The sequence below is a fragment of the Symphodus melops genome (assembly GCF_947650265.1).
Source record: "Symphodus melops genome assembly, chromosome: 16".
NCBI classification, from domain to species: domain Eukaryota; kingdom Metazoa; phylum Chordata; class Actinopteri; order Labriformes; family Labridae; genus Symphodus; species Symphodus melops.
The window spans coordinates 3425918-3451325 of NC_136706.1; the positions used below are offsets into that span (position 1 = coordinate 3425918).

The following is a 25408-nucleotide window of genomic DNA, read 5'->3' on the forward strand; positions in this document are numbered from 1 at the left end:
AGCGCGCACGTGGTGCATGCTAATTACAGCTGATTCATAGAGCGACTGTGGAGCCGATTAGCGAAACACATCACCATTGTGTTTCCCTCAGCTTGAAAAATGCTTAATGAGGTATTACATTATGAGCTAAATTATGCTAATGAGGTTGAATATACAGTACATCACCGGGGTCAGCCACACGAAGAAGAAAACCAGCATAAATTAGAAAAGGCTGCTCATTTGACGTCAGATTTAGTATTTAATTTGGACTTTTTTTGTGCCCTTCTTTAGATGCGACAATAGAAGCAGGCTGTATTACCTCATTGCATTTGTGTCAATATGGAGGCAGACAACAAACACAGCATCCTGTCTGTCTACAAGGCCTCCTCATGTCTGCCACAGCATTCACGTGTCTACATTTGATTTAGACTTGGATCATTTTTCCTTCTTTTCCCCCCTGAGATCAGAATCCTCCAGTCTGCTCTTTTTCTTTCCAATTAAAACGTCTTTTTAGATATGTTCATTAAATGACACTTCATGCAAGATGGATAGGTTCCCAAGTTGGGGGACATTAATATCCCTTTCACAAGGTAGTAACAAGAAGAAGAAGATTTACTGTACTGATCCCCGTACACACGCACAAACAGGATCCTATGGACATGCACTAATGGAGAGACGTCAGAGTGAGGGAGCGGCCCCCGGCAGGCGCTCCTGAGCTGGTTGGAAGGGGGGGGGGGGATTTACAGAGTCAGCAGGGACTCTCGGTGTGTTTGCGTGTGTGTTTGCATGTGTGACTGTGTGTATGTGGAGCTCATGCCGTGCTCTCTCGCTCCATCTATGGACCCCGAGTGTCTGGGTCAACGGCCAGTTCTCAGGGGTCCCATTGCTGTTGAACTCAACAGAATTCATGAAACGTCTCCTGTCCAATCAGGTGCTCAGAAAAGAAACCTGAGATATTATCTGATAGTCCAAAGTCTGCCCACATGACACTTCAATCATTTTAAGTGGCCTGAGATCAGTATAAAGAAAACGACATAATAGGCCTGTATTAAGAATACGTTCAAATTACATCACAATATTTCAAGACAACTAGATGGTTATAATTTCACAAATGTATTGATGAACTCTTGCTGCAAATGTGAATGAGAAACACTGTTTTTAATGGTAAGAGTTTAGAGTTTTGCAATGGGCTGAAAGTTACAGTGTATTTGTTTGAGATATCAGGGCCTGGTATGTGTTTACATATTGACAGGGACAAAATGCTTCCCACACTGTGCCGCTGTATAACATGATACTCGGATAGGAGCAAGAACAAGCGTTATTTGATGCTCTGAAAAACATGTTGTTAAAATGTTCTGTCTTCTAATCTTCAGCATGTTGTTCTTAGCAAAAAAAAACTCATTATTGGCAGCACAGTAGATCCCATATGGGTGACTTCACAGTGTGAGTGAATATGTATGCCTCTTGATTTCCTCCTAATCAGTCCCAGAGTTACTGTTGGAGGCTTACACCACTGCCAAACTCCAAACTCTAACTCTGGAAGAATATGTTAACTATTAGCATGTCTGAGAAGTCTTACATTCACCAGATAGTTGACACTTAATAAAAACTAAAATGTACAACAAATTATGAAGATTTGAAGTATCTTTCGGTTCAAACTTGTAATTTTAATTTTTTTTCCCTTCTGGTTTGAGATCAAAATTTGAGTTTCTTTCTTATTCTTTAGGACCCGAAAATGTTTAGTCTGGAGATGACCAACGCCAAACCCATGAATCTTATCCTCACCTCTGCAGAGACGGCCTACGGACTATTCAACATCAACGCAGATGTCAAAATCTATGTGAGTACTGCCTCTTGTTTTGTTTTTCTATCCAAGTCAACCCCCTGTTTTTTCTTGGTCCAGGACCGATGGATGCATGGTAAATTATGTGCAACACTCCACTTAATTGTTTCTTATGTGAGTCTTTCTTTGTGTTAGTTATAGCTAATCATGACAAATTAAAAACCAGTGTAAGTGGTTATTTTTTCATCATTGCATAATTTCCAAATTTCTCCACTTGTACTTAACTTCTGTCGAGTGCCAGCTGTTTTAACTCCCAGTCAAACGGCCCCAGCTGTGCAGCTCTCTGCGCCTGTTAACAGAGACAGTGAACAATGTTGGGTTTTTTCCATCGATATCCCCCCGTGGCCGCTCTGAACGAGGCGGTTTGGGTTGTTGTGTTTTTATTATCCACACCATAAAACCTGTAAAAGAAATTTTAAAGCGGCCGGCAACGAGAGGGGCTGATGGCTTCAGCAACAAAATTAATGTTCCAATGAAAGTGGAGAATCTTACTTTAACAACACTCTCCTCAAATTAGATCTTAGAAGTAAACCCAGAGAGGCTGCAAAATACCTTTTTATGAAGCTGCTTGAGTGTGTGATTAAATAAAGGAATACTACTGTGATGAGGGTGAGGTGTTGCAGGTTTCACAGTTTGGTCAAACGATCGGTGTAATTGGCGATGAAGCTGAGGTGAATAAATCAAGTTATTTATTGGAGCAAAAAACTGAAGAATGAAAAAAGATTTATTTTTAAATAGTCCTCACAGGGCGTTTAAATGACTAAGATTACTTCAGATGTGACTATTAATAGGGCGCCTGTGTCCTAGTGGTTAGTAGCTTTAGTCCTCCTGCGCTTGTGGCGCATAACTCGCACTCTCTCTCTCTCTCTCTCTCTTTCTCTCTCTCTCTCTCTCTCTCTCTCTCTTTCCCTGATTTCCAACTCTACCCACTGTTCTGTCTCTACAATAAAGCCCCCCCACAACATCGCTGTAAATTATAAGGTATTAAAAATGATCAAACATTATTGACGTATTGCGGTGCTTAATGTATTGTAAAGTCGACATTATTAGCCTTCGCTGCTCTCTGTGTCCACTCAGACTCATGTCACGCTGTTCTTTATCCAAGTTGTACTTTTTGTGCCCTGACTGAAGTGTTTTGTTTTTTCACTTAAGCTCCGTTCAGCTGGCAGGTGACTTTAGATTTCAGACTTCCCAGAGAGGAAGAATCACAATGGATGAACATTTTATCCCCTTTATTTCCGTCTTTAAACTTTTATCATCACTTGGCAATCCATGGACATGTTGGCTTCTTGGTAACACTTGAGATTCGAAACGTTTAAAACATTACACAAGCATTTTGACAAGTAGCTCTTACGTGCAAATCAGTTGTGTATCTCACATGTCAGAGCTTTTCTTGTGAACTTGTGTGCATGCATCGAATGCATCGCTAAGAGTTACGAATCAATTGTCAACGACATAACTGACATGAAATTAAACAACAGGAAGAAAGCTACATTATGAAATAACAGACTTCAAATTTGGACATTCAAGAAATCACACAAAGAGTTGACCAATCAGACTGCTGAGATATTTACAGGAATGTCACCAGTTAGTGATATGCTGACAGCCGTGTGCTCCCGCATCCTGTATCATGTCCTGTGGAGAGTCTGGACAACATCGTCTGTGACTGCAGGATGTTTTCGTGGGATGAGCAGTACCGCCGGGGGATAATGGTGTTTAACTGCAGATTGCAGAGTAAGAGAAACAGCATCTGTTCTGCATCACAGAAAGTACGTCACTAGCCTTGACAGCTTGGCTCAGTGTCACAATCACTACATGTTTTTATCCTCACAGGGCTGACGTGAGTGCACGCTACAAATCACAGAGTACAGCAAGAATTATTTTTTGTCAAATAAGCCATATTGGCAGGTTTTCACTGAATTCTAAAAGTGTTTAATGTATGATCTTTTACTATACCTGGGCCCCATATTTATGTGTTTTTATGTGTGAAAACACATAAACACACAATACATAAACACTGCCTCAAAAGATCCCTTCAGCCAGCAGCCATGTTGCCTCTATAACTTGCTTGATTTGGCCATCGACAGGCACAGGATGACAAACCAGAGGCATCGCTTGAGTGTTTGAGCTCATGTGCTCATTCGCAACACTTATCCACATGCGGCTTTTGAAAGGATAAAACAATTAAAATAGAAAGAAAGGAAAAAAATAAAATAACAAACAAATGCAAGTAAGGACGTCTCCCATTGGTTTTGGTTGGAGTTTAGGATTAGCAACAACACACCAACGGTCTGTTAAATCCACCATTCTCCTTATTATTATGGCTTACTTTACATAACTCGAATCCAGAGTAAAATAAAAACAGATTAGGTATCAAAAAGATTCACCATCATACACGCTTGCCACAAAAATAGGACCCAATGTGGATGTCTTGGCTTTTGCAGCCAGCTTCAAGTGGACACTCTGAGATGTGTAAATGGCTGTTCCATTTTTGCTGCATTTTAAACACAGGCGGTTGCCTCTTGTTTCAAACACACTGAAGTCAATTTTCAAACACAGACTTTTGGTAATTTGGCTCTGAAAATGGCATAGTGGTCTACCCTTTCCTTGATTGCCTAGTTTCTTTGTATCGTGATTTGAATTGGTGTATAAAAGGGTTTTCTTAAACAAGCTATTGGTGGACGAGGTAAACAAGGAAATAAAAATTACTGTTGTTGTCAGTGGATTCTGATGGCTTTGAATAGAGCAGTGTGACAGCTGTTTCTAGCTAAATGAAAAGGATCTTGTCTTACAGCGTGGAGAATAACAACAAATGAGTCTGTTTGTGAACGAGCCCTGTTAATGACCATGCTTGTATTAGCTGCATTTGCCCCAAAGGATACCATTGCAACCATCACACACTGACTCACAGCTGCTGTCTGTCATATCGATTGAAGAACTTCCAACGAACATTAAACGCACCGTTCATGTACACACCTAAACGTGGTAGAAATAAAGCTCAGGTTGAAAATGAAGCAGAATCCCACTGAAAAAAGAAGTAGGTTAACGATTAGATGAAGAAGATGGATCAGTGGCTTCTGAAAGTGCGACATCAATCCCAAAGCAAACTCATGGGAAAGAAAGAATCATCAGAACTGCAGATGGCGATGCACTTCTCTCTCAACACAATCTCTGGGTTCCTTGAACTTCCCTGTGAGCCTGCAGAATATCAAACCGATTCCTCAGAGCCTAATCTCAGTTAAATTCCACTGTAATCATTAAAACGATTGCCATTGTTATTTCCCCCCTTTTTCTTCCCGTTCGTCTTTCCTTAGCCCTCCCCTCCCTGCATGGTTTTGTCGTGACTGGTTTTCCCTCTTTTCATGTGTGTCGTTTCCCCTCACTCTATTTTTTGATCTTGCGTCAATCAAATATTCATGCAGAAAGACCCGCGGCTCCCTCGGGCTTACTTGGCTTCCACCTCTTTTTTTTTTTCTTTTCTTTTTTCTGCCGCTTTGTGACGCAAGGACACACTCACAAGTAGTCACACGTACTAGACAGGTCTAGAGAGGGATTTTCATTATTTAAACACGCACCCTCATTCACTCCAAATGTCCATCTGTTGTACTTGCTGTTGTGTTGTGGACAATTATTAAAACTCCTGTGAGGAGTTTTGGACTCTGTATAAAACAGACTTAGTTACTGATGCCTCATCATGAGCTACAAAAGCAACCCAGACCATCAACATAAAGATTCAATATACTCCTACTATATACTCGTTTTTAAACCCTGAAGTTCAGATTAACCAACTAATTACCTCAGTAATAAGATAACAGTTCAAATTAAGCACAATTTCTTTCTTTCATTGTCTGCAGGAAACTCTGTAATTGGGTTTGCTAAGCTTTAGTGTGGCTAACGTCAGCAATTCTAGCACATCTCGCCTTCTGACTTCGCTGCATGTTTACGCCTGTGCGTGAAGTGGACGCTGCAGTCCTTATTCCAGGTTAACCCAGCTCAGCATACATACATTTTTATCATCATTTTCTCGATCAAAACAACGATACTCCTACGAGACACTATCAGTTCACTGTGCTTGATTTACATGTGGAGAGCGTGGAGAGCAGGCATGATAAACAGAGGTGACAGAGACAGTCGCAGTTTTTCTTCAGAAAACAACACTAGCAAAGAAAATACAGGTACAACTTTGTCCACAGGGGGCACCAAAATCAACACAAAAGTTTATAACAGGAGCTTTAAATAAATATGAAACTAAATAGTTTTGAGTTCAGACGTACATTTTGAAGCCTATTCAAAGGGCCAATAAAAATCCAAATAAAATACTTCCTCAGTTATTCATGAATAGGTGTTTTTGAATTCCCCCCAAATAAAGACAAATAAAGTTTTTCTTCATTTGAATTGAATTCTTGTCGTAACAAGTACGCATCTATCTATCTATCTATCTATCTATCTATCTATCTATCTATCTATCTATCTATCTATCTATCTATCTATCTATCTCATCTATCTCATCTATCTTTGCATAAACATTTACACAACAAAGTGCAGCAGTACTTATAAAGCCCTGTATTTATACAGATTTGAGACAAGTCAGAGTAGATTATAATCCGTTGAGGATCGAGTTAATTTAAAACGAATGCTTTCTGTCTTGCCTGCATATTTGTTAAGTTTTTTTTTAAGGGTTGCTTCATCCGTCTGTTCCTTTTTCTTCTCAGTGCATTTTTCTGCCCTCTTTATCATGCTTAGCTTAATGTAAACTCCATTATTTCCCATCGGCCTAGACGAGGAAACAGCAGTGTCTAGTCGATGGGGATGGATGTATATATTTATACCTTGTATGGAGCCAGATTCCAGCCGGCTGCGGTGACGCACAAAGCTAAAAAAGTCCCATTTCCTGGCCCCAGTCAGGAAGCAAAGGAAAGACCGTGGCTCCAACAGGGTTGTGCAACTGTACTGGTGGACACTTAACCATAATAAACATTTCTTTTTAACAGGAGCCCTGCTCAGAGAATGGAGGGAGAGTTGGGTGGAGCGTAAGAAGAAGTAATAGAGGGGAATAAGAGGGTCGGGCTAAAATGTTTGATTTGACAAAGTTTGAGCCAACTGGAGGTAAATAAAAATAAATATTAAGCTGACTCATTGGATTCTGTGTTTTTGTAGCAGTGTGTAACAGACCGACTCACGCCTTTCAGGACATGGGGGGGGGGGGGGGGGGGGGGTGGGGGGGGGGGGGTGTCTGACTGTGTTTTCTTTTCTGTAAATAGTGTGTCATGGAATTAATTGGCAGCACTGCTTCTCCTTCGCAGATAAACAATGCCTCCACGCTCACCCTTTACTCTTATCAGCCTCACGAAAACGTCCACAAGGAAGACTTCCCCACGCAAAGCAAGGAGGAGCTGGTCGCGTGGGCAAAGCACAAGTTCGGAGGCGTGACGTCATTCACCACCATCCAAAATCTGAAAAATCTCACCGTGACAGCGACGACAGGTGAGGAGGATTCGTGTCTGATGTGATCAACCTAATGTTGTAATAGGAGATGACTTGTGCGTTTTGAGGAGAGTCATGTCAACATCTGGGAAGACGTCCAAACATTAAATAAGGATGAACGTGAAACAGCATTATGGAAATGCATCCGGCAGCCACAGCAGTGTCAACTTTCCTGTGTGCATGGAAGTGCTTCGGATTTATTGAGCTCAACGTTTGTTATCTGGAGAATGTAATCTGCAACTTTGTTTCTTCAAGAACAATATTTTTGCCGCTGAAAACGGCAGGATAATTAGAGTCAGCACAACTTCCAGCTCCAGCTTACATAACTGAGCGGACCGCTGTGCAGCACTGTAATCAGTGTTGTTTCCAGAGTTATCGCTGCCTACAAACCTTATCTCATCGCAGCTTTCTTCAGAAGAAAACGCTGAGAAGACGTTTGAGATCCATTTGTTTCTTTTTTTAAAGCGGTGCTTGTTTACTCCATTTTTCATTTAAATTCTACGATGAAGAAAATGTTAAAATTTATCTCAGATGTGATCAGATCATTCATTTTTTATCGGCGTGCAGCCCTTCATATGTATGGTACTGTATTGTGGAAAAGAATCTCCCCCCCCCCCCCCCCCCCCCCCCCCGGGACAATAAAGCAAAGACTAAAGTCTTAATCACCAACACATGCTTTTTTTAAAAGTTTTTTAAAATTAAAAAATACATCTCAACATTTCCAACCACCGTATCGGTGAAGTTCAGAAAAGTTTGTGTTTTTATTGTTTGTGTGGATGTTGGAGTTTGTAACCAAACCGAAAATGCACCTTCCATAAGAAAGCAGCACAACTGCGTTAGCAAACACTCCATAAGGCTGCATGTTGAAAACACCTGTGCGTTGACAAGCTCAGCATATGGGGAAATCTCGTGCAGTCGGTGCAAATCTTCGGCTTGTTTAAAGTGCCGTGTGCTGAGCTCGACGTTCTCAGTGCTGACAGGACGTATTTGCATATGACAAAGCATTTAGAGGGAGGAGAGCTGTGGACAAATAGCCGCTGATGCTGAAGATAGAGGCGCAGAAACACTTTGATTCAAAGTGAGTGTTCAGGCTGAGCAAAGGCCGGACATTAAGAATATTATTTGTTGCTGTTGCCGGCAGCTGTAGCAGCGGGGATGCTTCACGCAAGCACAATTATTTTCCAAACAAAAGGCTGCTGAAGTCGGTCTGAGGCCAAGTAGAGCTTTAACACGGTTGTAGAAAGAAAGACGTGAAGTGTGCTGATGCTGTACGAGCGTAACTTCAACATTATTCTGTGGATTCACTACGTTTTTATCTCTCTCTGTGATGGGTTTTTTTTTTCCCAATGTGTTGTTTAAATTCTGCTTAAATGCTGCATTTTCACCCACTCTTGACTTTAACCGTAGCCGGTGTTTTTACTGACTCATACTCCGAGAGGGCATTAAAATCACCCAAGCAGCAGAGCAGTTTACATCGCTATTCGGCAGTTTCCCTCGGCTCATGATGGGGTGGTGAGGTGAAGCTGCGTAGGCCTCGTCGTAGGCGTTCTGGAAAGTCTTAGCAATAACTCACCCTGCACTGTATTGAAGACTCGAGAAGAAGAAAAATATGTACTTGGCCTTTAGGTATTTTGGACATGTCAAAATGAGTTGAAATTCAGGATACATCCAGTGCACAAGGAAGCCATTTAAGCAGTGTTAAGGGAGCTACTTTTAAATGATAGATGCTCAGCTTTAAGCCGGTTAAAGTCACTGAAAGTGTAATTGCAGTCGAATTGAGTTACTTTTTAGGCCTGATGGGGCACTTATTAAAGTTTTCAACTAAAAACTCCATCCATTAGTTTTCGGTTGCATAGCAGAAATCGTCATCTAAACCTTCAGAACCTCCCGTCTGGATTAATGTAATTGAGTCCTGTCTCGGGTAACCAGCAAAGATCTAGACAAGGCTCCAATACACCCAAAACTGTGCTGCCACCTCACCCGCACCAAGCCCTGGCAACCCTCATCCTCCTCCACTGGAGATCAATTAGATCCAGAATCAAACGCAAAATACTCCTCCTTACTTATAAATCCTTCCCCCGTACCTCTCCGGCCTCCTACACTCGAACACCCGGTCCTCGGACGCTGGCCTGCTCTCCATACCACACACCAGACTCCACACCTATAGAGACAGATACTTAACATCACTGTTTGATGCTGTTGCTCGGTAGTATAGGAAATGGCCCATGGCTGCGTGGTCCTTGTATTGTTGGCGTCCATCTGATAAAGTATGTAAATGTACATCAGTCGGCTCTATGTGTATTCTCATGGTGACATTAGAATACATGCCTTCACACTGCTCACACTCTTCTTCAGCAAAGTGCTTTGGAAGCTAACTGTGTGTTGCAATTGGGGCTTTTCCCCAGTGTTCACCTGTAAAACCATCCGTCACCATTATTTGGTCGGAGGCTGAGCAGAGCGCGCTCTCATGAGACTTGCTCTAACACTTTCTGTCCTGGCAGTTTGGTCTCCTGTTGCAGCCCGGCTACCCGCTGCCGGAAACCAAGTTAAACACTGTAAAATGGCAGTGATGTGAACAGAGGAAAAAAAGCCTAATTCATTTACAGAGCACTTTACAAAATCAAAGGTAGAAAGAGCAGCGAAAATAAAAATAGCATCAGGTTTTAGGAAAACAGGTGCCAAATCAGGGCTGGAAATTAAGAAATACATTGTTTTAAATGGAATAAAATAATAGTAGTAAAATGTTGCAGTTCAAGTGAAATCAGGAAATTCTGTTAAGAATGTATAAGATGCATTTCTTCATTTTGTTTTGATGCCATTCTTCCAGCCAATCGCACGCTCTCTCAGAACTTTAAGGTAAACTCAGTAAAAAAAAAAGAAAAAGAAAAAAGAAAATTGCACTTAAAGCTCATGTGAGGAGTTTTTGAGTGGTTATGAAACAGACAGATCTATCAGTGGTTCTCAACTGGTGGGTTGGGACCCAAAAATGGGTCACGCAGCTGCCTTCAGCGGGTCCAAATGGGGGCCTGAAAAGTCCGTTTAGTGCTTTTTAAACCTGTGTTTTGTTCTGTCATATGGATTGTATAGTCTCAGGTCCATTTTTAATGAAGTAAATATCAGAAAACGTGGTCAACGTTTTTGTCATGATGGATTTGGTGGTGGGTCATGAGGCTCGGATAGTCGAGAACCTCTGCGCTATATGACCTACAGAAGCAAAAAAAAAAAAAAAAAAAAGACCATCAGAGAGAAGATTTGTTTTTGTTGTACAGTTATTTTTAATGCCTAAAAGCGCTGCTGCTGCTGCTGGGTGTCAAAACAGCTAAGATTCATGACACGCATCATGTTTCATAATTCAAAGAAAGCAGATGAGTTTTTTTCATTTGAAAACACGACCGACTAATGGACAGGACAGGACAATTAGCAAAAAGAGGGACAGTGCGTGTTTGTCCACAGGAGGTGACGAAGACAACATGTTTCCAACCGGGAGTTTTAAAAAAACTGCAGTCATGTGACATGCGTATTTGTTTCACAGGAACCCCACCTGACTCTCCTCTCTGCGTTCTAAAACATGAAGACAACTCAGAGAAGAACTTCCGGATCGATTCAACACCTTCAGCTTCTTCCTTGAAGTCTTGCTTCCCGCAGCTACGGAGCCCCGCTGCTGAAGCTGAGCTCCACATCATCAACATCCCCGAGGACGCAGGCATACGGTAAACCCTCAGAGTCACAACGCAAACCTCTACATCTTCTCCTTCCGCTTTTTTTTTTAATCTTGATTAAATTCCTTTTTTTGATTTGTGATTTGTCATATGGCAGCAATGTATCACTTCGTATTGAAGCTAAGAAGACCAAGGTGTTTCTGAGAGGACCTCAGGGCACCAGATGGACCCTGCTCAACCCCCAGCATGCCCAGTTTGCTGTAAGCTAACACACACACACACCCTACAGGAGTTAGCATGTTGATTGTTATTGAACCACTTGTTTCATCAGATTTATTAGGAGAACCAGCACTGTGTGGGATTAGATTCTCATTTCGAGCTTTGTGGCTTTGTACTGTATGCATGGGAATCCTCTGTGGAAACGTGCAAACACGTTCCTGCTTTATTTGAGCTCATCTTCTCTCTTTCCACAGTCCAACAACGAGATCCTGCTGCCCTCCTTCACACACATAATCCCACCTTTACTGACCCTGAGCAGTGACGGTGCAGAGGGTGTGCAGGGGAAGCTCTGGAATACTTTAAAGCCTCCACTTTCACCAGCTACACTGAGCTCAGACCCGAGGACTCTGCCGTTCTTCTGGTTCTTGGGAAAAAAGACAATGCTGCAGGTGAGCAATGCCGACTTTTAATTTCAGCAGTTTGACATTTTCTACAGATAGAGGAGATGGAGTACAGCAATTACCAGCAGTGAGAGAAGTGAGAAAGTAGGAGTATTGTATTTCATTTGAAATATTAGTCTGAATTTCATCCGATTGAATAAAAAAAAACGGGAAAAAAAACACTCCAATCACTCCAGTGTATAAGTTTAATGTTTCCACTTCTCCCTCAGTTACAGAAACAGTACCAGTCACTCCTGGCACAACTGATGCCCCTGCTCAGCATCTGATGATGCAGCTTTACGCCTCCCCAGACTACAGCTCCCCCCTCGACCCCAACACCAAGGTGCAGAGTGACAAGAGGATTTATGCCGAGGTAAGAAATCCTTCACACGTTCTGACTGGTCTATTGTTGCATCGTGCTGCGCTGTTATCAAGCTCACATTTTATTATCTTAGTCATGTTCTCTTTATTGTTTCTCCCTGTTTTCTTTCTGTCTTTAATTGTTTCCTTTCTAAAAGTCTCCTGTGGACAGGTGTTGAAAATTGAAAACACTACACCTGGTTCTTCTAAAGATTACATCTTTAGATTTACTCCACGCCAGCGAGGAAAAAGCACCTTCAATTGAGTGGGCACAACCCCCCCCCCCCCCCCCCCCCCCCCCCCCCCCCCCCCCCCATAGTTATCTATTCATAAAAATATATTTTTTTTTACAATAAGTAATCAAGGCTTTCAAATGACAATAGCAGCCACATGCAGGACTCATCGTGCTGTTTTTCATTGTTGTTGCCACTCACTGTAGCTGCTCCCCCTTTAATCCTAGATTCACCCTGAATCATTTTGTTCTGCAGCACACTGGGGGGTCATATTGGATGAAACCTGATGTGGAAAAAAAAAAAAAATCCTACTTCTCAGTTAAATTTAATTCAGGATCTCGAACGCTTTTAGTTTCAAGTCCTCTTTAGTACAGCATGACGTTGGTTTTCTAAATGATGCTGCCATTTACAGAAAAAAAAGACAATAAAGCAGGGAAAGGTGCTATGGTTGACGTTTTGCTACCATGGCAACCTGACGATGTGCAGAGATGCAACAATGAAGGCCCACACTTTACTCCATATTGGGTCAATTCTGGCCCTGAAAAAAAATGCATGCAGCTAACATTTTAAACTGAATGCATCAATGTCGTTGTCCACAAACCGACAGTAACAGATAAAGGTGTCCTGGGTGTTTGACAATCACTTCCCTGAAGCCTATTTCAAACATTCATTTGATCTTTTCTCTGTTGCCTGTAGATTTCAGGGCACACGTTTGGAGACATTGTCCTCACCATCAAGGTGATCAGCTGCTTTGTGCGCTCTAAAGGCCAGTGTCCAGTAAAGAAGGAGCTGCCTTTCATCCCAGAGACGTGCTCCTTAGGCTCCTGTCCCAACAGCACCCGACTCAGCTTCTCTTTAGATCAGCTGCAGGAGCTGGAGTCCACCACGTGGGACCTGGAGTGTTCCGTCAAACTCTGCCACAGTGAGGTAGGAGGCCATTAAGTATTTATTACATAGCACTTTACCTGACAAGACGTATGACCTCACGACATTGTGACTTTGTTGACATGTTTTCTCTTTTTTGAAAGAAATGCGGCGATGGAGGAAGAGTGAAGAGAAATCTGGAGGTGACCCAGCCGTGTCTGCAACCACCGAGTGAGTTCAGTTTAAACTCCAAATTATGGATCTTTTTATTTCTCTTTCTCCAGTTCAGAGGCTACGTATGAATTTTTGAAGTCAAAATTCAGAGATCCACATGTTTTGACCAAATCACTTCACTGGTAGCTGGATGTATTTCTAGGGGCATGCCTGTAGCCAAAAAACACAGAAACACCTGCACCTGGGCCTTTTAAGCCTTTATTTAATAGGACAGCAGATATAATCAGGGAGGGAGGGAGAGAGAGAAAGAGAGAGAGAGAGAGAGAGAGAGAGAGAGAGAGAGAGAGAGAGAGGGGAATAACATGCAAGAAAGAAGCCACAAGTTGGACTTGAACCTGGGCCATCAGCTTGGGGCACAACATAACCGCTAGGCCATCTGCACTCCTCGAAAAAATTCATCAAGCGCTGTCCTCACTAAACATAAAAACAGCTGTCTCACTTTGACCAACAAAATATAGAGACCAGGGCACCAGCATGTATTTATATGCAGGAATACTGTGTAATACTCTACAGTTTACTCTACTATAACGTAGATGTTGTTCAAGTTATTAAATGACTCCTATTGCACTTATATTTCCTTTATATGACCAGGCTTCAGTCCACTGACAGTGTTAGTATTGCTGTTAGCTTTATACTCTCATACATGTGTCTAAAACACAAAAACAAGTCGAACACATTGTTTTAAAAACGTTTAAATGAAAAGTCTGCAGACTGTTCGGCTTCCAATGAACGACCAAATGTGGCAGGAGTCATGCAGGCTTTTCTAAATTGAACAATCATTGTCACCTGTTGAACAAACATAAACCATGTGCAGACTTTCTTTTGTCCTGCACCTGTTTGCATTTTGATTAGATGATCACACATTTTTAACTACGATTCCCACAAACATGAGATTTATATTTTTTTTATCTGAAAATAAACTTTCTGAACTCTCAGGAACCTTTTTTTGTACAAAATGTGAATCTCGTTTTTACCCTCAGGACCCGACAGCTCGTCTATTTCTCAGTCACTGGACGCCTGCCTGCTGCTTTAACTTTAATTCCTGTTGTTGCTTTCACTCAACAACAAATGCAGCTCGGGCTGTTGTCATAGCAGTGAAGTCAGGATATGCTGTGCAACCGTTTAGGGGGCTGCGGGGCCGTGCCTCGTCCTTTAGGAAGGTCTGCGGGCTGACCTTGTGGCCACATTCAGAAGTAATGGCCCTCAGGGGAGCGGAGGTGAAGTCCTTTGTGTTTCCAAAGGGGGTCTGACTGGGATTCAGTCCAAACACTGGACCAGTTGCTGCTATTATTGTCGGACCAGTCAACACCAATGAGTCAAACGGGGGAAGATGTGTTTCTTGAAACAAAGAATAGTCATCCGACGAATGATAAATTTCCAAGAAAAAACTGGATGATTTAATTCCTGTGTAGGGAGACACAATGAAGTAGTCGTTAAATATAAAGAGGATCACCTGGAGGTCTTCTGCTGAAACGAACACTTACTCATCTGATCGGAAAAGAGGCTTCCATGAGTTTTGAAACAGAGTGCAACATCACAGGGCTCCTGTAAGGAATGTTGGGGTTGTGTCATTTTTGGCGCCCCCTGTGGACAGAGCAGGAATTGACAGAGAACTGATACTTTTGATGATCTTGTCCTGTAAGTACGATTTCATGGCAGAAAAATATCACCCTTTCTTGTTGTAGATTCCAAACGTGCAACTCGCACTGCATCGTTGGTGTGAAATGATTTCCTCAAAGTAGTTGTTGTTGTAGTCGTAGCTGTCACGGGCTGATAACAGCTTTGTCTGACGACTACAACGCTGCGTGGACGGCAGACATATTAATTAACTGCAGTACATATGACTATTCAGCGTGTCCTCTGATGGACTCGTTTGCTCTTGTAGGTCATAAAGAAGCCTCAGTGTGAAGTTTCATTACCAGCTCAAATCTCCTCACAGGAGCTTTAACGTTACGTATCAACCCACCTCAGCCCGGAGTTCTGAGTTCTGTTTACAAACATAACTAAAAGAAATGATTGTATTCGTTAAAGACAGAGCCAGCAGAAGAGCCAAAGGTAAAATAACAAGAAAATGATCTTTTGTTGTCGCTGAATGCCTTTTATGATTATAGGCTGCTTTCAGTATAAAGCAGTATTCAGTCAGACAAAGTAGTCGTCAGACAAAGCTGTTGGGGTAGGAGTTGGAGCGTCTTTCCTTCTACCCTCACTGTGCAATAACACATGGACACTTTCACTTGTATGTGCAATAATAATCTCAACCAAGTGCAATAATCGCAACAATAATCATTGCCTTTTTTTTGTATTTTTTGCTTCTTTCATGCATATTTTTTGTATATTTTTTCCAACGGAAGAGTGTTCTATTATTTATGCTATATTATTCTTTACATTGTTACTTTCTGTTACCTGCTACATTTTTATTTTTATTTTTATTTTTATTGTATCTGCTACTGGAACCTAAATTTCCTTGAGGGAGTCATCCAAAAAGGATCACTAAAGTTCAGTCTAAGTCTAAGTCTAAGTCTATTCAGATGGAGGCCGCTCTGTCGTACTGAATATCAGTTCGCCTCTTGCCTGTGACTTCATCAAAACAGTGCTGATACTACAGCACTGATTTAAGTTTGTTAGAAACAAGAAGAATCCTAATCAATTCTATATAGATGTAGAAAAAAGACACAAGTTTAAACAGATGTTTAACAATATAATCGCCTGAATGCAACCACTAGACGACATGGTTGAGGTTACTTTATTTGTACCCGTAGGTAGCTTTGGTTGCAGGGAGAGTCATGTCCTACAACACAGAGAATACATACAAGTACGGTAGTACAATGATAAAACAGGTTGGTCTATAAAGCTACCGAGCCGAGAACACACGCTATGACTTGTTCCACTCTGTAATGGCTGCTGGGATAAAGCTGTTCCTATCGCGCCTCGTTTTGCACTTTGGAACTGAAAGTCTTTGTCCAGAAGGAAGGAGCTGAAACTCACAGTACAGAGGATGGGACTAAGCCCATGAGCCGCACCACCTGCCCGCCGTACAATGTCTCCAGACTCAACGGGCAGAACGCGAGACCGCATTCTTTTCAGAGGAGAAAAACTTGGTGCATATCTCTCTATGGATGGCATGTTGCTACCGTGGCAACCTGTCCACATGGATAGGGAGGCAACTACTGTATGTCGTTAGCATTTTTTGTTGCAGCTTGTAAACACAACAAACGCGTATTCACTGCTTGAACCGAACTGCAAGAAAAAAAAAAAAAAGACATGGAGGGTGATTGACATTGTCAGCTTGCTGTCCTGTCATGCCTTCCATTTTACAACCAGAAACAAAAAACAAGATCAAGAATCTGTTCGTGTGTAGTGAGCATTAGTAAACTCCTGACACACCCTTTATCCTTCACTTTCTTCTAGAGGAGAATGATTATAGTAGCTGCATACTGAACTAGTAAGAGGCAGCTGACTGAACTACTAACAAATTCTTTCCTGTGTCCTTTTTGTCCTCCTTCCCATCTTTAACTTGCATAATTAAGACTTTATTTTTTCTAGAACATGCTGAGAGACCTTAATGGAACTAGTTAATGGGGAGCAGTCTGTTGTGGTGTGTCTTTTCTGTATGCATCGTTCCCTTCATAAACCAGAGTCAGAGCAACAAGAGTTACATCCACAGGACTAGCAGTATTCATTCCTGTTTTGCAGTTTTCATTCAAAGGGCTCCAGGGAGTCACATCACAGGCATTCATCCCGTGTCCTCTTCTCTCCCTGCGCAGGAGCTTCTGTTTCCTGCTCCTGTTTGTTCAGCCGCACTTACACAAACTAACACACAGACTGATTGCAGACATAGAAAAGTCTCAGGAGAAAAGGCTTCTAGGCTGGAAGTTATGTTTTTAGCACATTTGAGGTCAAGGAATGAGACTGCTCAACAAAGAGGATTGGCTGTCTGTGATGCAGTCGGCCAAAATGGCCACCAGGTGTCACTGTTTTAGTGCTCTGGTTCGTCATTATTTCAGCTGATTTTTTTGTGTTGTTTCATCAAATATCAGCATGATGGTAGAACATGTACTGATCATTTTGTCTTTCAAAATAAACGGACCTTTATAGTCATTTTTGTCTTTCTAAAGTCGTCATTTGTGTGTATTTTAGATTAAATATATCTTCTGATCAAAGGGGAGGTTCATCCATGCTCACTGCAAAGCTGCCAAACCATCCAAAAATATTCAAACACACACGAGGCACAGAGTGGGGGCTCGTTCCCCTGTCTCCTGTCCTTCATTACCTCTGTTTTAAGGCACTTCATAAGTAGACGAGCTGTCTTGTCTGAAGCACGCTTTTAGCTGAGCACATTTCCCCAGGAGGCTGGAGGCAGCGCAGGCAGGTGAGAGAAAACTCGTGCAAAGGTGATGATTGGTTTCTTCCAAATGTTCAGGGTAGTCGTTAGAGCATCTCTACAGGTAGCAGAAGAAAGGAAGAAAAAAAAAATGTGTTTGCACCTTATTCTTACACACCTCTGAGCTCGCAGACACTGGTTTATTTATCAGAAAGGGGAAATCCAACAGCTTGTAGTGCTGGTTTTAGAGAGTGTTTTTAAAAAAAAAATAAAAATTAAGCCCTGCAGAATATAACTACACTCTTGATTTTAGCTTTGAGTACTCAATTGAATCCTTGATTGAATTTAATAGTCAATCCAGCCCAGCCAGACATACGACCTGTATAAGCAGCCAGAGTTAACCTCATAGTTTGAGCTCATAACTATACAACCGCTTCAAAATATCCACATAGAAAAGCAGATTTCTTGACTGTTCCCACAGACTAATACCTGCAGTGTGAGAAGTTACTTTGTACATTTGTGTTTTAAAGACTTCTGATTTAAGGGGGAAATTTCCGTGATCTTTTGTACAGCCTGCCTGAAAAGGCGTCCGTCTCAAGGTAATTCTTTACGGCCTTGCCAGACCACAAAGACATCTGCATTTTTCAGCGAAGAATTAAGAGACCAAGAGAAAATATTTGAGCACAAATGTACTTTTTAAATGTTTAGCTGAGGTCCAACCATGCAGAAGTAAAGACTTCTACATTTACTGCTTTTGGCTTGTATTGCCATGGTAACCATACGATTTTTCTTTAAGTTGTTCTAGAATCTAGAATATCAAACTTTGAGTTGACTTTAAAGGCAGAAGTTGATCTTGGCTAAGAGACATTACAGAAACAATATAGTGCATGGATATGTAGCGAATATAAACAGATTTTTCAGTTCATAGTTGCCAGCCTTAATTTGATGCGACACAGCAGATTTCAGACAATGTTTCTCAACAGGGAAATATCGACCAATAGCGATGTTTCACCAATACGTCGTTGTAGATTAGTATGCAGGGGACACGTTTATATTCTGTATCTCTGGAAACATTTAAAAGTGGAGTCTGTAGAACTTTTCATTACAGATTGTTAAAACAACTTTCAGACTGATCGCCTCCAGAAACTCACACTTACTGCAGGATATATATATTTATATATATATATATTTATATTTATTTTTATTTTTAAATATAACTGCTGTTTAACTGAAGCTTGTTTTTTTCTTTGTCTATGTCTCAGCCCCACCCTGCTTTGATTTCGGCCTACCTGGTGTCCTGGGCATTGCATTTGGAGGCTTCCTGATTGGAGTTTTACTTATTGGAGCACTGTGGTTCATTAAAATTAAAACAGGTAAATATATGACTTATAATACAGAGCGTTCTTGCTGAATTTGTGCGGATTTCACATTTTAGAATTCTGCTTTTTAAGGGTATCCAACCGGACTAGACATCAGCTCAACTGCAGCTAATCTCCCTGGTAAGGAACTTTCTTTTCTTTCTTTTCGTATGTTTTATATTTTCCAGCTGCTTATTGGCTTTTATCAATTTTCTCCCCAGGATGTCCCTGCTCAGGAGCAAAACGCCAACCCGTCTCCACCAACCCTTCCCCCTCTGAGAACAGCAGCGCCAACGCTAGCATCGGAAGCACTCAAAGCACACCGACCAGCAGCATGGCATGAGATCATGATCATCTCCACAACCAGCAGAGCCACCATCTCCCTTTAAAGTCACCCATATGGGTTTTGTGCTTTCATTTTCTTGAATGATGCTTAAAAAGAGCATTTCTTTCTTCAATGCCCCTCCTCAAATTCCTATTCAAAAAAGCACAACCCACGTCTTTGACACACAAACGGCTGTGATCTGGGAGTATGTGATGGTGAAAGAAGGGGGTGCTGGGTAACGGATAACAGCAGGCTGATCAATGGCTTCTGACGTTCACCTCCGTAGCCTCTCTATAAAATCAAGCTCCTGCACAGGAAGTTAAAGAGGGCAAGAGAAAACATTTTTTGGCTCCCAAGCAACAGGAAAAACAAACCATATCCCCCCAAGAGCTAACAGGAAATTCACTACATTCCTTTCAATGAATTGTGTGATGGCAGCACAATAATAGTCAGACAGAAGACAAGCCAGTCAGATGGCTGGCTTTGAAAACAGATGAAAAGCTGTTGTTTTAATTCTCATCTAAGCCACAAAAATATGATGGGCTTTCTTGGAGGTCAGTCTAGAAAAGTTATCAGCCATGTCTCTGGGACCGAAAAGATCAAACCTGATTCTCTGATCAAGGAGTATTTGTCTTAATTGGCGTTTGAGGTCAACAGTTGAACAGCTACCTCCTATTTCTCTAAGTAGCCTGGAGCTAAGTTTATAGTTAGCTCTAGATTTGTCTGGTGAATTAATCTTATTTTATGCCTTTTTGTTTGTTGTTACTCTCGATAATTGTTCTAGCTGACCATCTGGGTCATCTGTAGCTCACAAAACAAAGTTATGGTGCCATTTTATGCTATGCAATAGCTGTGCCGGAGCATTCTCTCCAAAGTCAAGTGCCCCCCCCCCCCCACAGTGTTTATTAAAATAGACGGAAATGTTCTTGATTTCCTGAAGAACCCGACAAAGCCAATCCCCAAGTCTCATTTATGCCTTAAAGGTAGCATCAAACTATAAATGATTCAATCATACTTGCAAATGCAAAATCAGAAATACAGTCATGTGAGTAGATGCATGCTGCACAACTATGAACTTTTTTTTTTATTATTATTTTTTTTTTTTTACCTAGCACTATTTATGTGGACTCATACAGCTACACACCAGGGTGGAGTTTCCCCAAAATAGTCTGTCTGGAGTTGAAATTCCAGTTTTTCCTGTGCATCATGTCCATTCCCCTCAGATTTTTAATAAAGCCATTAGTATAATGTTCTGTGACCACAACCACATAAAAAGGACCTTTATGTATAACATCCAAGGGTTTATAGGCCAGTATAATCACGACCGTGTACATGTTCTCCCTGCTCTAAACCCTCGACTTTGTCTTCATTTGAAGACAGAGTCTAAATGGCCCCTTATACTTGAGCATACTTGGTGTCTTTTCACTCACAATGTAGCAAGCCACTTGAGTTCTGCCTTCTTGTGTGATTAATTAAAGATGATTGGAACAGAAGGAAAATAATCATGAGAGTTCTCGTTGATTTTACGGATCACCAACACAGTCACAGCTATTGCTTCGACGAAAAAGTTATCCTTGATCCCGGCTACACCATGAAGAGTTGCTACCTCGATGAGACCTAACTCCTAGAAACTTTTTCCTGTTGGGGGGGGATTTAGGTACCAAGAGCCTGAAATATTCCATAATGAAATTCACATTTAATTAGTAGTTGTCATGAAGAAGGAAATGGAATCTGTGAGATTAACGGCAAATGTTTGTTTTAAACAAATGGGCTAGAAAAGCCAATTTTCCAGTTGAAAACTGGCAGACTCATATGTTTGGACTGTAAATAGGTAATTATGATATATCTATATACCTATTTTTTGAACTTCTTTTAAAAGTCCCCAGCTCAGAAAGCTATAAATGTGGACCCTGTAACAAGATTCTCTATATTCTCATCAGCCTTTTCCCTTTTGACGTCATAACAGTTAATTACATGTTTTCAATTGATCAGCAACTTAAATGACAATGAAAAGAGAAATGATTCTTGATTTGACCTGCACTTCGGAAATATTATAACATTATAGCACCATTTTTTTTCCCTAACCTGTGTGTGACATCCAAGGAAAATGGCCACCGTGTGAATATGCTTAAATTGGAGTTATACATTCTATACTTTGCATCAATACGAAAGTCGATCTGTTAAAGACTGTCTGAAATGAACTAGCTTATTTCCCAGCTGTCACATGACGTGCTGTACCGTCTCTTGTCTCATTTAAAAGAAATGAGTTTCACATTGAAATGCTTACAGCTCCTGTGAGGAGTTTTTATATAGTGACTGAGCAGACTGAAATTAAAACCGAGGTTTCTATACTACCTTAAAGTCAAACTAGACTAATCAAGATGAAAGAAGTAGTATTTGTATATAGTAATTTCATTTTAGGCATAGGGTCATTGTAGCGCACTGCAGAAACAGCCATAAAAAAAAATCAACACCAAAGATTTATTGTGAGATATAAAACGTTTTTAAAAGAATGTTTTACCCACTAAGAAAACTATTTATACATTTTCCGGAGAATTTCAGCAACAAGATCTTTGTCCACAGGGGGGCGCTAAAATCTACACAACCAGAAAGTTCCTCACAGGAGCTTTAACTAAGCTCAGGCTAAACAGAATCTGCATAAGTAGGAATCCAGGACTTTTATGAGGGCAACAACTGTATAGTGATGGTTGAGCTGTGAAAAAATTGTTGCGATGTGCAAATGTAAATCTGTTCTAGATATTTGTTTGTCACTCTCCTATGTCTTTAAAAATACTCAAATCACACATCAATCCGTGTGATTCAAGAAAGTGATTTATATCCTTCGTAAATACTGACACAGTGACTCTGTGCTGTTCAAACTTTTCCTTATATGCTAATTTACTCTTACTCATATAATAACTCTCCCAATATTTACTCGCCTACTGGCTTAGATTGTGAATATAATTTATTCACCTTCATTCCTCTTCCAAAAAAGTTTTTAAAGTGTCTTTAAAATACACATTGCCACTTGAGTATTTGTGCAATATGATGAGGTTAACTTGTATTTAATGTCAATATAAAGGTTGTTTTTTTTTTATATCATGTTCAATGCTTTTGTAAGTGATGTATGATATTCTTACTATGAACTATTTTCCTCTACCTGCTTTGTTCTTTAAAGTATTCGGAGAACTGGGACAATCGTTATCAAGGCACTTATATAAATACATATGGTTGTGATATATGTTGTGTATGGTAATGTGTTTTTTTCTTCCGTAAAGATTTAGGCTTGAGTCGTATCGTGGTCACAGTCACTGCGTGACACATCACGTCAAACACAGCACTGGGGTTTGTTGTTTTTTTTTCCCTCATGTTTGACATTTGCCATGAGATTCCCCTGCTGTCCAAAAACACAGCGTATCTCTGCTGTTACTGACATCCTGACATTGTATTGTCTGAATGTCTCACTGCAGTGTAGCCTCCCAGCTAAATATTCCTCCCTCACGAAGCTGGTGTTCTCAGGAAACATTCATATTTTTTTTAAAAATTGGCCGTTAGTGAGAACTTCTTTTCCCTATTTACATTTAGGAAGCGACTGCAATATGTGACTTTTCCTCTAGTTTTCAAATGTCAGCTATTCTGTTACCTGTGTTAAAGCCGCCCCGGTGAGCGCCTATTTCAGTCTGAGCACTGACAGTATAATCAGACAGGCTGTCAGTTAATTCTCTTGTTAACCCTGCAGAAGCCTTTGTTACCTCTGGCAACCATCTCTTCATTTCAGACATGACACATTTCATGAAAAAATGAGCATGTATGTGTGCATTCACTGTATACAGTGTATGTACAGCACTGCACATGTGCTCTAATTGTTGTGTATCATAGAAACTAAGCCTACAACTATGTGAATGCAGTCTTCCTCTGGCCTTTTAACAATTCCGAATTCTTACCCAATGTCTGTAACCTTAACTACATGTCAGAAATGTCTGCTTTGATTTCATTGAACAGAAAGTACCGATTCATACGGCAACATTTTTCCATTGACATCACACACTGGGTGGAAAGCCCATCGGCTTTTATAATGTTGTACTGCTCTGTTCCATATTATACAATTGTAAATTTAAGAAACATTTTCAGTGTATCTAAGGTTAATAAAACCTACCGTATATATTAACCAATAAACTACTGATAATAGTTTGGAGAAGACGCCACAGCAGTTGCATACGCCTTGTGGTGGCAGAGAAACAGCACAAGTGGAGAGAAACACAGAAGCAAGTCAGATTCCTGATGGGGGAACATTTTAGTTGTGTTGTTGGATAAGAATAGGAACATCCATTTCTATTGAATGATGTTGTCGATGACATCCTTTAAAATAAAATGCAAACATCCATACAATTTAACGTAAAGCTGTCTTATATCCTTGCCTCTGGCTAGGCAGTAGGCTTATGTCGATCCTCAAAAACTTCTGACAAATCTATAATCCTGGACACAGCAACAAAGTAAAATGTTACATCACAAGATTTGTATGCCTTGTGTTTTTCTGCCATTTGAAGGCTGAGTTTCTCCACATTATGTGCAAAGATCGTCAGCCACTGTAACTTTGGCCATAGCCTATAGTTGGACCCTTGACCCACTGACTTGACAGTGAATACAGGTCAGATAACCTCACCCCCATTACTTAGGAGTTTACTTGTCACTGGAAGAAAACTTGTCTTTTGCTACCAAACAATTAAAATAATTGGAGAATAGGTGTCCAAACAGGGCAATTTGTGATGTGACTTGATCGCAAGCTATCGTTAGTTAACCTTCTGCCACCAGTTAGGCTTCACCCACACAATAAATTGTTACTGTGCACAAACACCAAAATGGTCTACAGATAACATTAGCTTTTGTATACTTTTCTTTCTAACTTTGCTGTTTATTGGTTAACAGATATGATAGGACTACCAGAGCTAATGGTGTTGTAAGCTAGGTATCGTCTGGTTGCTAACATTAGCTTTTGTGACTTTGCAGTAAGTACCAAGTTATCAAATGTTTTTTTTTATCTTGAAATATCAGCAAAAAAAGCAATTACTATTGCCAGCATTACTATTCGCTTGCTAACATTACAGTACTACGAGCAAGGAATTTCTATCCATCATTTATCAAAGAGTATACTGTAAGCTAAAAAGTGGTGAACCATAGCTAACGGGTTATCAGATATGTACTTTTAAATCAAAATCTGTTTTTATTTGCTAATTGAGATCAGATAGAGGTGAGGTGAAATGATAAATTAATCTGCAATTCGCAAAAGACTTCCAACCTTGAACGCAACAGTACAACATAATAACAGAATTTGAGCCTCCTACCCTCAACAAAACATCAGTGGAAACTTGCTACAGTGTGAATATGGTGAATGTGATTTCTTTGCTCGAGTAGGCAGCCTTTTACCATTTAAAATGGGTCCATTTGTTTAGACAGTTGTCAACTGTTTTCATGTTATGCAATGTTGTCTGAAGAAACATATGTTTTGTCTGTAATTATCTTAATAAAGTCAATATGACAAATGTTCATTTGGATTTCTTGTGTCCTGATCATAACATTGTGACATTGCCCTGTGTTAAAATTTAACTTAAAATATGGTGATGGAAAAAACTCTCATGATACCCAAGGATCTCCCAGGACAAGAAACATTATTGAGAAATAATAATACAGCACACTTGGCAGAGCACTGATGCAGGGTAATGAAACAAGAAAACAACACTCTTAAAGTGTAATACAAAAAAAACAAACAGTTATTTAAACTCTCTTTTTTCCCCAGGAAACCGAGAAAACAGAACTTTGACTGAAAGGTTGATTTTGCTATTATGAAAACAAGGATTCCTAAATGATCCTTAAAATATAGTAAATGAGTGCATAAATCATGTGCTAGGCTGTAAAGTCTCTAAGCAAGAATGACGTTGTCATTTTGGCTGGCAGTGGGTGGAGCTTATTAATTAACAAAGTGGTTAAGTGTGTGAAGGAACAACGAGGCTGAGCCAGTGTGTGACACTGTAACAAGTACACAGACATCAACTAGCTCCCTTTTTGGTTCCTTTTTTGACCAACATGTAACA

General features: G+C 40.6%; 1 protein-coding gene across 1 annotated transcript in view; it reads left to right on the forward strand.

Annotated features, from left to right (window-relative positions):
• Positions 1 to 24863, forward strand: part of eng (endoglin) — a 47086-nt gene extending 22223 nt beyond the window's left edge. The window contains 12 exon segments of the mRNA XM_079363602.1: positions 1706 to 1819; positions 7126 to 7306; positions 10839 to 11016; positions 11123 to 11225; positions 11439 to 11523; positions 11526 to 11633; positions 11855 to 11997; positions 12914 to 13144; positions 13246 to 13312; positions 18899 to 19009; positions 19088 to 19135; positions 19216 to 24863. Coding sequence (XP_079219728.1) covers positions 1706 to 1819; positions 7126 to 7306; positions 10839 to 11016; positions 11123 to 11225; positions 11439 to 11523; positions 11526 to 11633; positions 11855 to 11997; positions 12914 to 13144; positions 13246 to 13312; positions 18899 to 19009; positions 19088 to 19135; positions 19216 to 19337 — 1491 coding nt within the window. The 3' untranslated portion in view covers positions 19338 to 24863.
• The last annotated feature ends 545 nt before the right edge of the window (positions 24864 to 25408 follow it).